Source organism: Halyomorpha halys, unplaced genomic scaffold (genome assembly GCF_000696795.3).
Source record: "Halyomorpha halys isolate HHAL.00 unplaced genomic scaffold, Hhal_1.1 Scaffold195.1, whole genome shotgun sequence".
NCBI lineage: Eukaryota > Metazoa > Arthropoda > Insecta > Hemiptera > Pentatomidae > Halyomorpha > Halyomorpha halys.
In genome coordinates, this window is record NW_027113495.1 from 560,567 (window position 1) to 582,636 (window position 22,070).

The 22,070-nt window shown below is 29.3% G+C and overlaps 2 protein-coding genes across 2 annotated transcripts in view; both read right to left on the bottom strand.

Annotated features, from left to right (window-relative positions):
• Positions 1–5,048, bottom strand: part of LOC106679336 (centromere protein I) — a 13,589-nt gene extending 8,541 nt beyond the window's left edge. Inside the window, exons 1-8 of the mRNA XM_014418443.3 lie at positions 4,860–5,048; positions 4,660–4,788; positions 4,443–4,586; positions 4,282–4,367; positions 3,742–3,878; positions 3,493–3,640; positions 1,550–1,629; positions 189–413 (exon numbers count right to left, since the gene is read on the bottom strand). Coding sequence (XP_014273929.1) covers positions 189–413; positions 1,550–1,629; positions 3,493–3,640; positions 3,742–3,878; positions 4,282–4,367; positions 4,443–4,586; positions 4,660–4,788; positions 4,860–4,905 — 995 coding nt within the window. The 5' untranslated portion in view covers positions 4,906–5,048. The remainder of the gene's footprint in view (positions 1–188; positions 414–1,549; positions 1,630–3,492; positions 3,641–3,741; positions 3,879–4,281; positions 4,368–4,442; positions 4,587–4,659; positions 4,789–4,859) is intronic.
• A 5,980-nt stretch (positions 5,049–11,028) lies between these two features.
• On the bottom strand, positions 11,029–22,037 carry LOC106679337 (uncharacterized). The gene is made up of 6 exons (XM_014418444.2): positions 21,534–22,037; positions 21,199–21,361; positions 20,928–21,128; positions 20,358–20,498; positions 18,947–19,099; positions 11,029–17,164 (listed from the first exon to the last, which is right to left on the bottom strand). Exons 1-6 carry the CDS (start codon positions 21,836–21,838, stop codon positions 16,988–16,990), a joined length of 1,140 nt encoding a protein of 379 aa, XP_014273930.1. The 5' UTR covers positions 21,839–22,037; the 3' UTR covers positions 11,029–16,987.
• Between the last annotated feature and the right edge of the window lie 33 nt (positions 22,038–22,070).

The window sequence follows — 22,070 nt, forward strand, 5'->3', positions numbered from 1 at the left end:
TGACATTATCAACATTTCTATTCTGACATTATCAACATTTCTATTCTGACATTATCAACTAATACAAATACTTGAAAATCAAAAAATTGCAAGTACTTGAAAAAAAATTGATTCCCATCATATCATAATTTAATACGATAAAATAAAACAATGCAAAAGTAACAAAACAAAATCACAAGAATTTTTACCCAGGCATCATCGCAGGTATGAAGTTCAATCCACTTTTAACTCTCCGACAAACATCAAGAAGCTTCTCTACTGTTTCTAATGAGGTGAAAACCTCTTTAGGAAAACCCCAACCCATTGCATGATGCCAACAAAGATACATTAGGCCTTCTTTAGAACCAAGAGCAGAATTGATGTCAGAAATTGATATGTTCTTACTCCTCATCTGTAAAGCAAGGTCCTTCATTCTAAAAATGAAAATAATTTTGAATTAAAATAACATAAAATTTTTCTTATATAATTGATCCTCTAAATACAACCACTTTTTTTTCGAAAACTTTAAAATATTTACTATTAAAGCTAACTTTTTACTCTCATTAAATGAGAGTAAAAAGTTGTAGGGTTGAGTACAGAATGAACCACTGAAAAAGTAAGAGGTAAAAATAATAAACACTATTGAGGCATGAAAACGGAAAAGGCTGTATGTGCCAAAAAAACTAGTTTTGAGAAAAAAAACAGGTCACGCTTTTTTTCTTCTAAAATTATTGAAAAATTACAGCTCTAGGAACTAAACCATTTAAGATAGGAGCTTCCAGTGGTTACTAGTCTATTGGCACTGGTTTCTTCATCGTTATCCTGTCAAAATCTCATTTTTTGTATTTCTGACACTTACAGTTTTTCCCATGTCTCAGTTACTAACTGTTTAATATATAAAATAGTGAATTATTGTTACATTTATGCTAGTGTTTTGATGATTTTGATCAGTTATGAATAACTCTACTCATCACTAGATGACAGTATAATTTGAATGCTGAACAAGTTTATGAAAACAGTATTGTTAGCTTTTAAAAATGAAAGGTACTCTTAAGGGAACAATAGGAATTTTGTTGTCATCTCATTTTTGGAGAAGATGGAACCCAAAAATCTATAAATTGAGATTGTGGAGACCTTTTTTTTTCCCTAAGAATGCCATACTTTCATAATTGAGGAAATTAAAATGATAAAAATCTTTCAAATAATTCTTTTTTGAATTTCCATATTATACCAGCAAGGAGAATATTATGACCATAACTCCAAAACTTTCTAACTACATCTTTTATCTCGAATTAAATTCCAAATGATTCAATGTATTTGATGTATTTAATATCTATTGATCAGATAAAAATACCAACAGATAATAAATCATGCAATAATAAATAATGGATTAAACTTGAGGATTCATTCAGAACTTTACTTTTGATCACAAGTGTAGTTAGGAGGTCTTAAAATTGAGGTAACGATATAATAGTAATAAACTAAAAATTTTATCTATAACAATAATTCAAAAAGCAATTTGGTTTAAGTGATATCAACAAGAGATATAGAAGAAAAGTAAGCAACATACCCATTAATTTCTTTAAATGAGTTAGATGCAATGAATCTGGATGAAGTATTGTTTGATCCTGAATCTTTTTTGGAATTTGGCTGTAAAAATTGACCACAAGTAAGTAAAATACATTAAAAATCCAAAAATATCAAGGTAAAATAATAATAATAAAAATAAGTTTAATTATTTTTCAAGAAACCAAGAAGAGCAGTAATAAGATTACATAACTACCCTATTATTTAAAAATATTATATGAACATTATTTTAACTTATTAAACTTGCAATGTCTCCTTAATTTACTTTGAAAAGTCCAGTGTGGTGCGAGCATCTCACAACTTTCACTTACCACGATACATACATCCTCAAGTTTTTTGTAGATTGGTGGGCTCCTGTTGAAGTTATCGCTATTTTCGGGAAAAAAATATATATATACATATATCTCTGAAGGCCGGGGGAGTGTGAACATTATACACAAACAATTTTTCATTTTTCTGCTGCTATAAAAATTTTATTTTATGGGTTTTGTAGGGCTTAATAACAAATATAAATTTTGTTACTGCCGAAAATGCAACAATTTAACAAAAGATAGCAAATTCGTAATGCAATTGGAAAAGACCGGCCGATCTTAATTTTTACCGTAATTGGATGTCTCTGTTTTCCCCCCTTTAATTAATCATAAAATTCTTATTTATAAGTATTTTGTATTTATCCATTGTTTATTATTCATAACAATCAGAACTTTTTTTAATTCAAATAAATTAAATTAAAGGTACTAGAGAGGAAGATTGTTTAAATTATTTATTTAAACCATGTCATACTATTTACAATACAAATAGTCAAGGAAATGAAGCAAAAAAAAATCTGGTAAGGTTTGTACATCACACTTTAAATATCAACAAAATATATAACAAATATTGGAAATAACAAATATCAACTTTGTTCATGCTAAGAATAACATAGTTTATCCAAAGATGAAGTGTACATATTAATGCAATCGGAATAAATGTGTCATTCTTGGCTTTTTCTGATTCAAACTCTGATATCTATTTCTCCTTCATTAAATTCTTCAATATTTCGTATCTATCTATTGTTTATTTTTTCTAACAATGGGAACTGGTTATTTATATCAAATTCACAAATTAAAGGTACTTTAGAGGAAGATTTTCTAAAATAAAATTGTCATTTAACCCCTGGCTATTTTAATGAGAATAAGATCTATCTGGTCTTAAAAACCACTTAATTTTACTATGATTTATTAAATTTAATCAAAATCGTTAGGTGTGAATGAGAAAATCAAAACAAGTGAAAAATGTATTCTCTTAAGTAGTACATCTCATCAGTCAATTTTAATTAAATAAGTTGCTGTCACATCTCAAGCATATACCCATCTTAAATACATACTTTCAGTTCCGTATGAGTGTTAGAGATGTATTTTAAGATTAAAGAAAACTAAAAAATTCTATGAAAAAAACAACAGCATAATCAGCTACAATCAATAGCTTGCAATAAGAGTAGAGACCACATCACAGGATCATCCATCACTATACTCCTAATGAAATGAGCCCACCTTACTATAATGCTATAAAGCAAAAGTTAAATAAATAAAGATGGAGAAAGGCTGTATCAAACTGCTATTTGGTCATAGATTGGCCTGTCTACATTATGCAACTGAATACAGGAGATCTGAGTAGAAACTTTCGCAGATGTCAGAGATTGGTGGGATTAAAACACCACCTTATCTCCTTGGTTCCTAATCATCATAAATAATAAACATAATCTTATAATGACTGCATTTCAATTGAAAATACAACAAAATCTTAGAATTGTACATATATTATTCCTTAAATACTGAACCTCTGAAAGATCTAGAATATTTAACCAAGATAGTATAACAGTGGGAGTGATTCAATTCCTCGTTCTTAACATTGGAGATATCTGATATTGCTAGTAAGTAATCTTACCATTAAATGAACAGGCAGTGCTTTTAAAAACTTATTTTGAAAAGCAAACTGAGCCACACTTTCTGAAAACTTATCCTTTGATTCTTTATAAGGTCGGGCCCTAGTTGGTGAGTTAGTAAATAATGATGGTGAGCATTCATATATTAATCTGAAAATGATGAAAGAAATATTGAGATAAAAATTATGACAATATGCGTGACAACATACTAAAAAAGAGGCATGGAAAAAATAATGATAAGATTAATATACCTTTGAAGATAAAGTACTTTAGCATGGTCTTTTAGTTTAATCTGCGAGTCGCAATAGTTCTGAACAATAAAAACTGATCTCAATGAAACCAAACCTGGCTTTATAACAGTTTTAAGAACATCGCACACAGGTCCAGTCTACATTAATAAAAATTTAAATAGATTAGAAGACAAAAACAGAGATATTAATTCATAAGTCATTCCAACATGGCAAGTGGGCATGTATTCACCTATATTCAATACGAATAAAGTCTAACATTGTTATAAATTACAACAACCTGAGACCATATAGATTTACATAAATGAACATGTAGGTATTGACACCACTACAAAAAAACATGTCAGAGGTTTATAATTTTTTTAAACTATCATAAGTCAACTACAATGCTTCAACTGAATTAGTAATAATAATTTAAAAAATGGTCATAATCAATAAACAATAAACATTAGGAATATGTGAAAACACGCCCACCCACCATATTAGAATGCCACTTTTGAACTTTTAGTAAAAAAGGTTTCACAACCAAAATAATTAACATACCAAATCATCAATAAAAAGACACATCAATAACTGATCAATCATTATTCCAACAGATTCTTCATCAATCAAATTATGTGAAATCATAACTAGAAATAAAGAGAATAAAATAACATAATGTAGCAATAAATAAATAAGTAATCACTGAATAGTCAAAATGTTACCTGAAAGCCAATGAAGAGCTAAACTCGCATCATAGGGACGATACACATTGGAAAAAAACCAAAGGAGAAGTACATTTACACTTCTTCTAGGCAGTTTCTTTCTTGGAACCATGCATTGCAAAATGTACTTCCTAGTATCTTTATCTTTAAAATTATATTTAAAAAGTAAATAAAATGATTAAGTTAAAACTAGTTTAAATGAGAACTAATCACTTACTTAAATTTTTATTATTAACCAAGGTTCTCAAACAAACATCAAAGTTCCCTGTTGACAATCCATGGCGCCAAACAGAAGGTAATAAATCACTTAAAGTATTAAAAAGTACTTTTTCAGAAATCTTGTTCTCTAAAAATCCAAATGGTAACTGGTATTACAAATAAACTGTGTTTTGATTAGAATAAAATAGTAATTACTACCTGAAAAAGCATTGAAATGCTCAAATAATTCCTTCTGCCAACCCATTTCCAAAATAGATATTGAATAATCAAAGATTTACATTTAAATTATTCTCATTGGCTCTTAAACGCCGAAAGAAAGGTTACAGAAAATTATACTTATATTTCAAAGTATACAAACAATAAATAGTTTCTCCCGCCAATTACTGTTTAAACGATCTAACAAAGAGATATGAGTACTAATGCTGTTAAAAAAAACTACAATCTCACAAATATAATTTAATTTTAATTTATGTAATGTGTACGATATAAGGAACTGACGAAATAAGACCGGGCAAATTAAATAAGCCTATAGCAAATATTACCAGGGCTCTGTTTCATAATGAAAGCTAATAGTATTAGTTCATAGTACAAGTATAGAAACAACGTGGTCATTACACTAATACTTATTTTTTCATAATAGGGAGGATTATTAGTGGTATTACAGGAGGTAAAAAGTACTGAAGTACAAATTACTTTTGTACAAGTTAGTGTAATTGTATTACGTTAAATCGACAAGACTAATAGTATTAGTTTGTACTTTATTATGAAACAGGGCCCAGGAAGGCCTAGTTTTGTATGCCAACTAAGCAAAAACCAACTTCAAACGGTATTTTGAAAATCTATCTTCTGATGTTTTTGTTAGAAGGACCCATTAGTTGGTGAAACCGGAAAATGATGTATAAAGGTATTAAAAAAACATGGATGCTTAAACATTTTGGTGCAAACTTGGCAATCTGAGTAAGTGGATGTGCAAAGCAGGTAATGCATCCAACGTTCCTATTTATTACTCCAATTTATGCTGGTAGCTTTGACCACAAGTCTTTTATATCAATACCATTGTACGGAGGGTTAATAATAATACAAATTTCTAAGGCCACAAAATTATCGAATGTGCCACTATTCAAGCAAATCATGAATTTGTTAAATGTGTTAAATCCATGATAAGATATTACTGAGATGTAAATAAAACCTTTCACTTTATCCTCTTTTGCTCAGTAGCATCACCAATTTAAAAAAAAAGGACAATATACATAAGTTCCGAGATCCCTAGTGTATTGAAATTTCTTTCACTGTTTGTCACTTATTGTGCACACATTTTCGAAAAAAAAAGAATTTTTTATAAAATATAAAAATGTATTTATAACGACCCTAAATAGTGACCGAGGTAATCATGGAGCAAGACCACACCTTCGATGGAGTGAATGATGATGCCAGGACCATGATGGGAGTGAGGAACTGGATGGCGGCCTCACAAGATCGTAATGATTGGTGGAGGCTGTTGCAGGAGGCCAGGACTCGACATGGAGATGTGGAGTCGAGTTAATAATAATAATAATATAACGATCCTAAAATAATCTAGTAATTCATGGCTCCAACAGTTCGCTTATGAAGTTTTAATAGTTCTCTCATATCTGCCTAGAAATCTTTTCACAACATTGGCATGCTGCCAATTCCTTTCAATTTAATTTTTCATGAAAACGGAAATCAGCTAAAATGTCCTTACTTAAGGCCATCAATTTGCCTTCTTATAGCTTTGCATCACTTTCTGAATAAACATTTATTTTAAGCACTTTAAACCACCACCTTTGTGCATAGTTCAAATAAAGGTTTTATCAGTCTAAGTTCAAGCGGAAGGAGTGCCTTTTCTGGTTTAATAAGATGGGAATATTTTATGTTTAAAGTACCAGGTTCAAAAGAACTTCTATGATGGCAATCTTTCCTATTATAGTGTTCCTTTGATGCCTTATCATACTGCTCCATAGACGCCCATGAAATCACTGGTCAAATTCTCTTACCTATCACATTTGGTATAGTATTCATATAGTATATCATTCCTATCAAAAGTATCTACTCATACATATGTTTACATTTATACATGATATAAAGGCCATTTCTGTAAAAAAGTGTTTTAATAAATTCCTAAATGGAAGGCAGAAAGATGATACCCATAAATGTCGACTAGTGTTTTGTATACTAACGAGGCGGTGTATATTATCGCTACTTTTGTCATAGTATTTTTCATAAATACTACTATGTCATTTCTTCCAAAGGTATGGGCATTTATGTCATTCGTGTGGTGGGGTCAACAGCTCTTTCCGCTCTATCGCATAACCGTCTTATGTTAGGGGACGACCAAAATGCACACTAGTTTCCTGAATCAGATAAACTGTGTCGACCGTTGCAAAGCCAGCATGCGTATAATTTTTTGTACTCGTATAATAATAAACGGGGACTGGCCATATATATTGCACCTATGCGCTGGCAATCTGCCTCAGATGCTTACCGGAATGATTTGTTCATTCTAGCTTCAGACGACCTGCCACTCAGACCGTTCATTTTCGTGTGTGGTATAAACATTAAAATTTTATATGTACTGTGTTCATTAAAGTGAACTCTAGTTCTAATGATCCACCAAGAATAATTATTTCAAAAGGATTCACCGACAGGCGTACGTTAGGTTGGCGGAAACGAGATAGACACACCATCATTCTCCACTTTTACTGATTTCACTAGATTCTGGTCCTTAACACTTGAAACACTTTATCCAGGGGAAAAGAAAACGCTCAGTATTATACGAGTACAAAAGATTACCCGCACGTTAATTCGGCAACGGTTGGCGCTGACTATCTGACCCAGAAAACCAGACAATTTTTTTTTATTAGACGAAATCACGAAACTTGTAAAAAACAAAAACCGTTGACTCGTATTTTAACATTTTGATTTCTGTATTCTTTTATTGTTATTCTTCGTGCCCAATTAACGTGAACTCCATGTTTAAAACAATGCATTATAGATTTCAAATCGGATGTTCCGTTCGGGAGAAAATCGAAACGGATATTATTTCAAGTTAGGTGGAATACTTAGCCTTCATATTAATAAGTAGGGCACTTAATCTTCCATTTCGAAACATTTTGTTCGCGTTAGATTTTTATGTAAATTTGAAAAAACATTTAGAAAATTTTAAATAAAATATATTTTTAGTTAGAAACAGAGCAAATAGGTTAGACCTTTCTTCAGTTACTAGAGATGTGTCAAATAAACTACAATTTGTGTTCCGCTGGTTACAGTTCTGCCGACCTGTTCTATTGAAGGCTACCCATAACTTTAGATCCATCATGATTTTTCATGTCTCCCAATTCTCTGCATCTTGAAATGCCAAAGCAAAGCAATGTTTTTGGGAAAATTAGCTTTAGAAAATTTTCTTCAGAGGAAACATACCTGTTAACAGCTAATGCTGTTAAAAATTATACAGGCTTAGAATTTTTCCTTTTATGGGCAAGGCCCCTGGTATTTACTTTATCTAAACTTTTTGAAATCTTTGCTGTATATAACTTGTTTTAAATGTATAGTAGAGGAAGGTATTGTTTAGACCAATTTTTAGTTAACTTTTGTTATGTACATAAACCCTTTCCTGAAAGAATGCTATCTTCACTGATCTCTTTATCAAAAGTATTTGTTTTAAATATTATATTCTGAATAAGATATCTTAAAATTTTACCTTACTTTCATAGGTATATGTTGTTCCCTTGACCAGATGATAACAATAACAAGTAGATATAAGCCATCTAATTAATATTTTTAAACAGAAAGGTGTATGTTTATTAGACATGTCAGAACAAGGAAAAATTCTCTTTTCCTCCTCCCCCTCTCTCTTTCAATGAACAATAAAATAAAGGCAGAACAAAATGGTGATTTTGGCAATAGTAGAGACTTCAAAGACAGTAACTGTTTATAAGATGGGATGTTCTTGCAGATGGGGTTGAGAAGTCCCACCAATGGGTTAATTAATATAATTCAAAATAATTTTAGGCTAAGCTTAGGTATAAAAAGTTCCTCACTAATACATATTCACTCTGGAGAGAACTTCTGTTCTTTTCTATAAAGAGACAGAAGTTTTACATATCACAATCATCCTACATCAAGAATCTCACAAACATATTAATCTTACATTTAATAAACTGCACCTTTTAAACATTCAGCAACAGCCCTTAAGAAAGTTAAAATAATTAGTACAAACAAATAAAATACTTCTACTTCATACATAAATTACTGGACAAATTGTACTTTTTATAACCTAAATATCTTATCAATAAAAACAATATGTATCCTTGTATCTTATCACAGCAACTGAAATTTAGAAAGTGACCTCAATTGGACAATTCAGAACCTATAGAAATAAATGATGAAGAACCTCTTGAATTTCATGAGACCATGTCATAGTTAAGAAGTGAGAGAGAGTTGTCTAAATAAAACAATTAATAATAATACCAATTTAATGAGTAATATAAAAAGGGAAAATATGATAATAATAATAATGAAAATAAAGATAAGATAAAACAAAAAGTATTTACAGACTTCTAAAAATATTATGTTAAAAAAAGATGAATAAACAGATTATAATAAAATTAGTTAAGTATAAAAACAAAATAAATGCAAAATGTACATTTCAGGATTGAAAATATCAACATTACCGTGTTGGCGCAGCACAGCATATTTTGTATCCATAGTTTCGATTTCAAAAATTTTTAAATATTGGATAAGGGAAAATTAACAAAAAACGTAAGAATGATTGTAACAATACAGACAACTTCACAATGATAGTGAAAAATCGTAATAGCCATGATGTTGATAGAATAAACAAATTAAATAAAATATAGCCCACTATATGTAATGAAACAACTATATAATTTATTTAAGTTTCTTCATCTTTTCTGGGGGTTCCTCTTGGAGCCATGATGGTAACGAACATTAAGAAAACAACTCTTGGAGCAACAACTACGCCATGACTGTTGCTTCTCATCATGGTGTAGTTGTTGTTCCGAAAGTTGTTTCTTTCTTAATGTATTCTCCTCCCTCCTCTGAATGTCTCATTTTCTGCCCAAGTTTTCACGTAGTAAAGTGGACCATTTCTTGACACTGGATGAGGGGATTGGGCTAGAGATAAGGACTGAATTGGTTCAAAACCTTCACCCTCCTGTGGAGTGGCCTTTTGTTATTTAGTTGCTTACCCAACTAAAGGTTAAACTATATTGCTACAGCCCAGAAAAACCTAGAGAACTACTGAAATAGTAGATGCAAAGATTCATTGGCTGTAGTGGCCTCACATCATCAGCATTCAGCCCCAATGAGATTATAATTGTCTTCATTTCCATCAATTCATCTTTCATAAAGAACGATTCCAAGACTAGAAAAAAAGAAAACAACAGTATTTAATTAATATGTTATAACACAAACAAATTGCTTCTGATACTTGCTAAACACAACTCACTTTGGTTGTCGCATGTTTTATCATCATCACCTCCATAAGTTTTCTAAATTTCTATGGATAATTTTTGAAAATTAATTTTTCTTCAGGGTCACCTACTGTTCTAGCCATACTCTTATTTTTCTTCCTCATCTTCTTTTTGGCACCTGGAGTAAACATTATAATAAAATTTTTTGCAAGATGGCTACTGCAGTGTTTGAAAATAATGATTAATTTAATTATTTCCAGAAGAGAGAGAATAAAATAATGTGCTACTTACTGTGGCATAGGAAAAAGAAAATTAAATTTCTTCATTTTGGCTCTGAAACTTGAAAACAAATCCCGATTTTATAAAGTAAGGTCTCTTAAAAGTACAGTGTAAATAATGTTTATCACCATAAAAACGCCCAATACCATGTTATGTCACATAATTTGGATGGCTTTTGGAAATAAACAACTCGTGCAGTGTATTAACCTATTTTACTATTTTCTTGTTTGATTTTCAATGTTCCAGCATTCCAGATAGTCCCAGCTTTTTTAAATTAAATTCAATACAGTTTTCCACTTTCAAGGTATAATATGTGTTTGTCATTGAACCTGGTATTTTCTTATTAATAACAGCACTGCAAATGTTCACAATTCTTTATACTAATATCTCTTCTTTTCTGTATTTTGCCCATACAGAGAGAACTAGTTTTTACCATAATACAACTAATTTATATTAAGAACACAATATTACTAACTTTTTAACCAATAGTCCCACAGGGTTTGAAACAACTTAATGCATATTTGAGGTAGGTGGTATCTCACAGATAACCTCGCTCACTTGTAATCGAATGATTTTTTTTTTCTTAACTAAAGAAGAGGTTAAACAATAAAAAAGAGACAATTATTGCTTTTGAATTACTTTTAGTACATATATTTTCTTCAATACACAGTCATAATGGAAAAAAAGGTCTGTACTACCTACAACCTCTGAGTCTTTTAAAGTCTAATGACATCCATGTGTTCTTTATTTATTAACAATTTAGAAAATATAAACAATTTTAATAAACTGTATATAAAATACAAATAACAAATGTGTAGTAAATAACTAGGTAACAATTAAAAAGGTCTAAATTAATAATTATTGTAATAACCAACAAAATAAAATTTTAAAAATTAATTATAAACACTGTAGAAAATTAAAACCTTCAAAGAAGGCCGCCACAAGTTTAAATAAATTATCCATTATTAGATGAAATTGCAGTCTTGCTACTTGTATGTGTATATTTTATATAGATACACATATTATTTTGAACATTATTAAATACAAATTTACTACAGTAAATTTTTCAACCCTTCTTGGCTTGTAGCAGTCTTCTCAAAATTGGTAATTTGTACTTGATATTTAAACTGGAACAATCAGGTATGAAGACTTATAAAAGCAAAAACTTTAATTCTTCTACTAACAATGCATTATATTATGCATTAGACAACTTAATGTTTAAAACTCACTAATAAATTATGCAGCATATTCATTTTTAATATATTGCTTGTTCATAGACCCACCCACACAATATATATAAGATCATTTTAAATATTTATGATGGGCAAGTTTAAATCAAGAAAATACAATAAATTTGAGCAGTGATTCCTTGATGGCTGAGAGTGCTGTCAGTTGTGGGTTCAGTTCTTACCTGGGTCAGTTAATATTTATCCAGAAGTACTCTTGTGAAACAGATCTTGAAGTTGAAACATAATAAGAACAGTAAAAATACAACAGTTAGTAGCCAAGAGATGTCAAATCCTGACCCACCTACCAACAATAAATTACATTTGACTGATCACACACAAAAATAAAATTCATGTCACTAGAGAAATTTTAACTAAATCATAAAATTACCATTAGACGGAAATACCTTTCTGCAATTGAATATTTTGCACTGTATCGAATTATAATGGTTTACAGTAAATAAAAAAAGACTGGTAGCTAAAGGGAAGATTTCAGTCATATTAATAGGAATATAGGAAGCGTGTTGTCAAAAAAAAAGTAAAAAAACATCACAACGGAATAGATTAATATCTTTAATATGTCACTAAATTTATATCAAATAAAAAAAATGTGGTATTTCCCATCAAAAAAATTATTTAAATCTTTTATGTTCGAACTATTAATTTTTTTTTTTACTGAAAATACTGTTTCAAAGTAATTTAACAAACAAAAAACAATGGGTTCACTGCTCTATTTCTAGAGTGTAATCGTTAAAAGTAACGATAGTGCAGAACTAATTCATGGTTTAAAAAAAACAGAAGTAGACAAAACTAAAACAAACAAAAAGTTAATAAAAAGGAGTATGTAATTAGTTAATTTTAGTCTGAATTCATAAATCAATTTTAGTACAAATTCTAAACAAATAGTAAGCATTATCTCGTGAGATGGCAGAAGATTCAAGCTTTATGAACAAAACTAAAGGACTTGATACCAATTAAATGAAAAAATATCTAAATAAGTGGATGCACACAATGAGAAAAATTTGATTAGTTTTCAGACAAAAATCACAAGAGATATAACATACTATCAAACAATAGAATAGTAATTTTTTAATCAGTTTACAATTTAGAAGAAAACTCAGCCAGAGACAAATTGAAAAATATTGAATTTAATCAAATTATGAGCAAACATTTTGTTAAAAAAATTCTATTGATGTTCGTAGTAGGAAAAATAATTCATATAAATAAGATTCTCACACTGTCAACTTTTTTGGGGTTTGAAAATCTTTAATATCTAGATATTAATAGTAGACACCACAATACTAAAGACCAGGTGCTAAAACAAAAATATTATTGCATAGTGAGAAACTATAAATAAATTAAAAAATAATCATAATAGAAGAAAGTGGAATGTTAATAATTATCAACCTGAAACAAAAGTTGCTGTACAACAGCAATCAAATACCCAGAGGGACCAAAGCCAAATGTCCCATTAAACTGAAAGGTGTCAAAATCCGAACCAATGCTATCACAATATTTCAATGATCTATAATGAGAAAGTGGAGATGACACAAAAGTTCATTCATAGTTCAATGATTAACATTTCAAATGGAACTAAAACTGAAAACAAGACTTATCAACAGTAAGTTGCCAATACCTCCTCTCTACAAATTAATAACTCAAAAACTATTTGTTTAATATCTAACTCAAAAACTATTTGTTTAATATCTAACATAAAAATTTATTTTAAAAATAGAATCCTTTATAGAATTTTTCAAAATATAATTAGTAATGTCATTACTAATTTTTATGTCATTTAGTACACATAGGATATAAAGGAAAACATAAACATTTGAACAAATTTTAAGATAGGATTTTATCAGTCCACCATTGATATATGGCTTTTATTTTGGAAGATGATAATCTTAATCAAACCATTTGAGCTTGTCAACAAATGATATAGAAAATCAGTAGGTACTGTGATTCTAAAACAAAGTCTGTCTCCATGAATATAAGTTCTCTAAACAGCAACAATAAAAAGAATAATAAACATGGTCATGCAGAATATTAGCACACTCAGCATCAGGTTATCAACTTGGAGAAATCTTGAAAAGGAATAAAAATGAGGAATAATTGAGCAATGAGTCTTTCAGGAAAAAAATGGTTCGTCGCCAAAAATATTTCTGTTTTAGAGCTACATCATTTTAATATCATTTCTTTATCAAATGCTATTTCACATAACATAGTTCAATTTCTTTTTTTTTTTTTTTAAATTGAAATAAGTCTTCATACACAATCTATTAAGAGGAAATTATTAAAATAACACTTAAATTAAATATCAAAAAACATTTAAAAATTAATAAATAAGATAGTTAAGTGTAGCAAAAAATGTTTTAGTAACAAATCATAAAAACTAAATCAAAACTTAGGAATAATATAAATTAGTGACTCTTAAAATTATAATTTAATATTAGAAATATTATAAAACAAAAATTTTAAAATCATAAATAAAACTTAATAAAAAACTAAAACATAAAAATCTAACATTTAATTTGTACAAAAACAGACTAAAATAGTTTCATTTAAATAACAGTATTGCTTTCTGAATTATCCCAACATTTAGTACATAATATTTTATACAAAAAGAACGTAACATAATAATAACGAGAGCATTAGCAAAGGTAACATCAGAGATTAAAGTTTAGTTTCAGCTCTAAACAGGAGGGGGTTGTGCTTTTGTCTCCTAAAATTTTAATTTTATGCTTGACTAGTTGTCATGGAGGATGCTCGGACACTAATATTAAAATTAAAATAGAACAAAAAGTTAATTTTACTTACAAGATAAATTAATTTATCACAGCCTTAACTGCTAACGAAATATCTTACCATTAAAATAAAAAGTACAAAAAAATTCACCAGACTAGATGTTTTATTAATGAAAACACTTCTGCTAATATTTTCACTCGACATATTCCTCAGTTCTTATGGTCTAATAAAAATTTGATTCACCCATCAAGGAACCATTCATTTCCTTCATATTGTCTTTCTATTGTATTTAAAAACAGCCAACAGGGTTTATATAAAAGAAATTTTTATATCTAGGAGCATATGTTATAGTAAAAGTTCCACTTTCTAAGACCTAAGTAAAAAATATCTGAAATAATTGAAATCTCTCTTTTTTTTTCTTTAGGTCTTGGAGCTCAGCATTAGAAGACATTTTTAGGCTGTTAAATTTTAATTCATGAAGGATAATAGCCTAAACACTATAGTACAATTTTTCCCAAAAATTAAGATTTGACAGTTTCAGGACACGATAATGTAGGCTAGAGAAAAGGGTACAAAAATTGACTATAGTACGATCAGTGCACAAGAAGACTATTATCAGTATCTAACAGCAAACGGAATCGTTCACACTTGATTTTATATTTTTTGGCTTTTACACAACTCCAAAAGCAATAAAGTTGCAATTAATGCTGCCTCAGCAGGTAGATGAGCCAAAACCAACACAAAATAAAGCCACTTCAGAAAATTATCTTTAAACTTACCACTTTCATTAACTAAAATGGTGACTTTACAATGAAACTAAATATTTGATAAGTAAGAGCCCATTTGAAGAAGATACGTGATGGGAAACAACTAACGTTAAAAGACAGAGTAAAACCTGAAATATTTTAATTAGCAAAACATGAAACAAGTTCTAGCAACTACCTAAGAGTAATAGTTACTACTATTATATATGGACCATTCTCTCATAAAATGTCAATTCGGCTACAACTATTTGAAAACTAAAATTCGTTATAAAATTCTTAAAAATATCACAAAATACTTTTTAACTGTTTCTATCAAATTGAGGTTGTCAGTCATACACTAATATATTTACAGTAAAGTGTCCATTATCCGAACTAATGTTGTCAGGTGTGATTTGGATAATCAAAAGTTCAGAATATCGAAAATCTCTTTTAAATAAAAAAGGAATATGACAAAAAATCACAAAGTTGTATAAAAAAAAATTATTTTATTGTGATAACAGATTTTTGTGATATACCTCATACTGTTGAAAGTGAACTTGTTAAGAACCAAAAAGATTACAGTTCCATTATAATAATTCTAGAAAATCTAATTTTAAAGAAATTTCTCTTCAAACTTATTTTATAGGAATGGAAATGTTGACCCTTTCTGGTATCATTTCCGCAAAGCCAGTTGAATAATCGACACTCTACTGAATTTAATGAAATAAAAAATAATTAAGAAAACATCACAGTGATACAAATTTGAAATTTTCACATCTCTAACAACCATGTGTAAATATTAAGACCAAAAGAGGAAGGAATCTAATTATCATTACATCCTTTGCGATTTTATTCACTAAAGGAATAAGAAGTGGACAAACGAATGACAAATTTCATGTTTGTTTTTTTCACTTTTCATGGGTTTCTTTCACATTTATCAACAAACTATATAACATAAAACAATTAAAGAACTAAGCACATTCTAAAAATTAAATCTTAAAATGTATGAATGACAATTAATAAAAATGTGCACTGGATTAAGAGATATCTTCACACATTGAGAAGTAACAGAAGACTAAATAGTTATGGCAGATTACAGAAACTGTAATCTATTAGATTAGCCTGCAACTGGCATGAAAGACCACAAAATTAGGGGAAACTGATAAGTTGAATGAATGACACTAAACCCCCTGACACATGTTTCTTCAGCTCCTACTTTTATTCTACTAATTATGTCAAAAAAGAGAGTTACATTTTTGATCTTAAACAGTAAATTAAGGGCACTGTAAATCACAAATTTGTAATTTGTGTCTAAGGTTATATATAGCTCTGCGAGGTTAGAAAGGTTGAGTCTGAGCAAGATGAATGAATGACATTTCAAAGTTTAAAACTTAATTTTTCTAAATTTTGAGCTAGTTAATCAAATTACTAGCTGATACCAAATTAAAAACATATCTGCTAGTTTATTGGAATATTTCTTTCGATTATAATGTTATTTATGGGTAAAAGACAATATCCAACATTTGTTGGGAGAATGGCCAAAATGGTCAAGAAAAAAATTAATATATTTTAATATGTATTTACTTTTATTATTTATTCTAGAGGCCTATATAATCCAATCACATAATTCATTTATCTTCTTGCAAGACCATTTTTATTTAAACAATGCTAATACTCAAATCAGCCAGCACAATTTGAAGGAAATGGATATTGAATGAGCTGAATAAAACTTCGAAATAAAATACCTAACTTTGTCAGAGCATCCATAGAGGCATGAGAAAATATATGTATACATATAATACAATAAGTAATAGATAGAGAAAGAGAAAGAGAAAAATACGTGAGAACATGACGGAGAGGAGAGATGGTGGATTGACTATTCAGCCAGAAGTGCCATTGTACCTCTTTGAGCGCATTGCTCTTGGAGATATACCCATTTTCAGAGAGCGCATTGCCATCGCTCTGTTAAAGTGTCGACCCTGACCTTTGGTCTCGAGTATATCGACTTCAAGTGTCGAGTCCAAAGACGATATAATGACTAGAAGTACTCCCAACACCTGAAAGCATAGAAAGGAAAATTATTAAAAAAAGTTAACTGAACCCCAAAAATATAAATAAAAAAATTAGTAAATCGTCATCAGAGTATTCATTATAAATATAAATGGAAAATACAATGAATAAATTCTGAAGCTATTTTACACTAAAATTAGGTGATAGCAGAATAAAAAAATACCAATGTCTGTTACTTTCAGGCAACGACCTGTAGCCAGTAAATAATTGATGTTATAACAATATAGAGTTTCGGCCAAATTTGACAACAATAAACTTAAAATTATCCGTTCTTGGGCCACATTCTTCAGATAATTTCTGAGAGAGGAGGTAGCTATAACAGGGCTCAGAATTGGATACTACCATTTTTTAACCCATAATCACCTAATAACAAGGAAAGATCCACCCTACTATCAAAGTGGTAAAGTGACTATATGAGAAACACATCTTTGAGGAGTATCCTTGGGACCGTATATGGTATCATAAAGAGTAACAGAAAATTTTGGTAAACCCAACCCCCAAAATCCTAGAATTAGGCTCGAGCTTAATAATGAGTGGTGTTTGAAAAAGATTGTTGATTTCCCAGGAAAGAGATCATACCACAAAAACAATCAGAAATGAACTCTTCCCCTAATCCACCCCTAAATCCCAGAATTAGGCCAGAGCTTTTCTCATATGTAAAGTATTTACTAATAAAGAGTAGAGTAGTGTTAAACAAAATTAAAAAAGTGGCTTTAACTTCTTTAATTTCTTCAAGTAGCAAATTAATTTTTAAATATTAAATATAATCAGATTAATTTGTATTTCGACCAAATTCTAATGAATAAGATTTCCAGGCCTCCCATCACAACATTTAAGGTACTGAAATTGTATGTTCAGATCAGAATATCTTATATTTCTATTGGAAATTTCTACCATTAACTAAATTATCATTAAGAAAAAAAAAAAAAAAAATGTACCTCTTATAATCCATGAAGTCTTGGGTTAATTACTTGGTAATGATCACAAGGTAAAATATTAAAAGTTGCAATAAATTAAGAGAAAAGTACACCACCAAGAAAAGTTTCTTAAATTGTTTTATAATACACTAGCTGACCCAGCAATAATTTGCTATTGCTATATTTGAGGATGTATATACATTAATTGTACACTATTTAAACTTTGATATTAATTAATGTATAAATGAAATGATAAGACGGTAACAATAGTAACAGCTAATTTCACTATATAATCATTAATACTGCTCCAACTTAGGTGATTTTTTCTTATTCTTTTAGACAATTTGACTATCCATGATACTGTCCTAGATATACTACATAAAATATGAATAGTTTTTATATAATAAATCTCATTGTGCAAACAACACTAAAAATGAATATGATTCGATTTTTCCTAAAAAAAAAAATTGATTGACCTACTTCACTGAAAACCTAATTATTTTTGTTTAATTTTTAGTCAGTAAAAAATCATTTAATAGAATCAGAAATATTTTTTTCTTATTCTTCAGAAAGAGAAAAATCAATTGGCATATAATAACAATGACAAAATCTATACTTTTGAGCTAAGTGACAAAAACGCTTAATTTTGTTAGTAATTTTTTTTTTTTGAACAAAAAAATTGGCCCAGCCTGTAATCTTCCTGGGAAAATCCTGAACATTTAGTAAAAAACCAAAAAAAAACCCTTTAAAATCGGAAGAACAGTATGGCAGTGCATAAAGTATGAATAAATATTCATTTTTATATAGTAGATTAATATGAATCAAAGTAATTAAATATTGATGATAACTTGCCAGGCAGACAATGATGAGGAGAGTATACACGTGAATGTTATTGTCTGGGCTGGCTTCCATCTCCTTGAGGGCAGATAGGGCAGGATCAAATCCAGGCCTCAGCTGTAGGCAATGTCTCATGTGGAGTGAGGCTTCTTGATAATGTCCGTACGCCTAATTCAACAAAATTTATAATAATATATTCTTTAAAAATCAATATAACTTGTCAACTACAAGCTTCTAATATTTAAAACTAATAACTCTGATAGAAGCGTTAGAAGTTTGCAGAACGACAATAAGTTGATTATTGGAAAAATTAGCTCTTAAATGAGTTCATTATTTTTGTCATTTGAAAACAGAAGTTTTTCACAGCTAAAAAAGTTTCCAGATTTTTGTATTTTCAATCATTGATTAGAAGGACAAGGTTTTCCTTTTCCTAATCAATTTTATTAGATTCTGGCAACTACTTTCGCAAATGAATGTTTAAATGTATTTTCCTCTGCAAACCTATACTTCGAAAATAACTGGATCGATTTGGCCCCAATTTGGGGATCAGTGATAAATAGGGCTAGTATCAATCTCATTGTAATTATTAAAATTAAATATATTTATATAGTCAAATTTTAATTTATACATAAAATTTTTGTTGTTACTATGATTTGTATATTTTAAATAGAATTATATAGTTAAGTTCTTAGATATTTTTCAACTAAATATATTTATAAAAGTTGAAAATATTAAAATTAATTTTAAAAAACTAGACAGTTCATAAATACTATAAATGATGTACAACACTTTAACAATGCTAGTGCTGTGTCTAAAGTCCAGGGCCAAAACAGAAAGGTGAGAAATGAAGTAAATATAATATTATTGTATTATATGTATGTATGTAAATATATGCACAATATTACTAAACTGTGCTTGATGTTCTTAAATACATGAAAATAATATATTTCAGGAATATCACCATGGAAAATTAAATTGTATATTTGATCAGTTGATATTATTAGATACATTATACGGTGGAGTAATGATAAGTGGTAACTTCTTTCTTTTCTTCCTTTTTTTTTTTTTTTTGTTTCAAGCTACAACTAATACAATAATAGCCTCCTTTTTTCTTAAATCCCACGTTTTCAACATAGAAAGAACCCGTAAATTAACTTATTGGGAATTAATTAGTACTAACTTATTTTGCAATATATTGATAATAATATTAATTTTGTATGGACAGCTTAGGTAAAATATTAATTTTGTATGGACAGCTTAGGTAAAATATAAAAAAATATAAATTTATTTATTTTTCCAATCAATAGATCATCTATTTATTTCACAGTTATAATTGTCTTATTCAAATGTTATCAAAGTTTAAACTAGTAACTAAAGTTGATAATAGTAAGGAGATAATGAAAAAACAGTATTACTCCAAGAATACCTTGAATATCTCTCCAAGTGTAAAATATTGCTGCCAAGCACTCTTGTCCGGTGGCTGAACCTCTAAAGACCTCCGAGTAAGATAAATAGCATCATCAAGATACTGAAGAGTAAACAACACCCTTGCGAGATTTAATAATACCTATCAAAATAATTCAGTAATCATAAAAAGAGAAATAATACTAACAAAGAATAATATTTCATGTGTATATATAAGTTAACATGCAACCATACATACGTAACAAGTCCAACTTTTTGAGATTATTACTGTTTTATATCAACGATATACTTTTCATAACACACTTCACTTCTATATCACAATTCTTTTACTCATAGAAAAAAAATAATTGTCTAACTATAAGCCACAATAACCAACTTTTTAAAATATTTTTAACATTCATAACTATAATTTAGTTTGTACATTTACCATAAGCTGTTAGCATAGCACTTCTGTATTTTAGGGTGTTAATTTATAATATAACAACACTACAATGATGATATGAATATAAAAATTATAAAAGAGTACATTTGAACCAATGTATGTCATTCATACTAAAAAAATCTTCATTACCTCAGCATTATGTGGAGAAACAGCCAGAGCTCTTCTAAAACATTCAATCGATTTGTAAGTATCTCCCTTTAATCTCCAAAAATTGCCAATCTGATTATAAAGTTGAACCGATTTTGGTTTCTCTCTTTTGGCTTTCTTAAGCTTCCTCTCTAATGCAGCAACATCTATATCCGTGCTCTTCTTTTTGAAAATTAGTGAGATCTACAAAATAATAACATCATTTAAGCTATAGTAAATAAAAAGAAAAAGAAGAATTAAAGTAGAAAAAAACCTGTGGTTCAGGAACATTGGGATGGGATAACCTGTTAGCAATACCAACTAAGTTGTCATAATAGGTGAAATTGACAGGTTTTCCACAATCTAACACTTCATCGTCTTCGGGATATTTCGTTTTATTGTGTTGTTCTTGTAAGGGTGGAGTAGGTTTCTCACGTCTGCAAAAATCAAGAATTGATCAACCGAGACAGTTTCTCAAACAATTACGACAGCATCAGATATCGTAAATCTAATCTGTGAATTAACACTTCACATAGAGAAAATCATTACTTTATAGAAGCATTATCACTTCTTATTCATCCTAACTGAAATCATTAAGAGAAAACTTACACCTCCTGAGTGGTGTTAACTTTTTGACAATCAGCACAAAAGTTATCACTACTTCTTTTAGTCCATGAATTCCCATAGTGCACAGTAGACACCAAAATATTGAATATGGGGTCATCAAAAATTTCTTCAGTGTGATAAGGTAACTTCTGCATATTTCCAGGCTCAATCATGTTAATTTCACTGTTCAGTTTCCACAGATATGAGGTTCGAGAATTCGTATGAATTATCTGAACCATGACGATGTGCAGAGAAATTAGCACAATACATTTTATATTGGTCATAGTAATGTATTTTCGTAACGTCATTAAAATTTTAAATTGAATTACATCTCACAATCAAAACAACTAACACAACCTCACGGGTCCAACCGATGATAGCAATTCTGTCTTCAAAGAAAACAGAAAGTGCCTTAAAATCGCAGTGTAGCCAAAATTTTGCTGAAAATTATAGGTCGGTAATATTACAATTTTTAAAAGATAATGAAGGCTTTTAAAATGTTTGAAAATTTAATAATGAAGTTTTATTTTGATTTTTATT

Excerpts from the sequence above, each read along its gene's own strand:
- LOC106679337 (XM_014418444.2), bottom strand. The coding sequence starts at position 21,838 with ATGACGTTACGAAAATACATTACTATGACCAATATAAAATGTATTGTG. Across the intron at positions 20,499-20,927 it reads TTTCTCCACATAATGCTGAG|GTATTATTAAATCTCGCAAG; the intron begins GTAATGAAGATT and ends TTATTTTGATAG. Across the intron at positions 17,165-18,946 it reads TCCTCATCATTGTCTGCCTG|GTGTTGGGAGTACTTCTAGT; the intron begins GCAAGTTATCAT and ends CTATGCTTTCAG.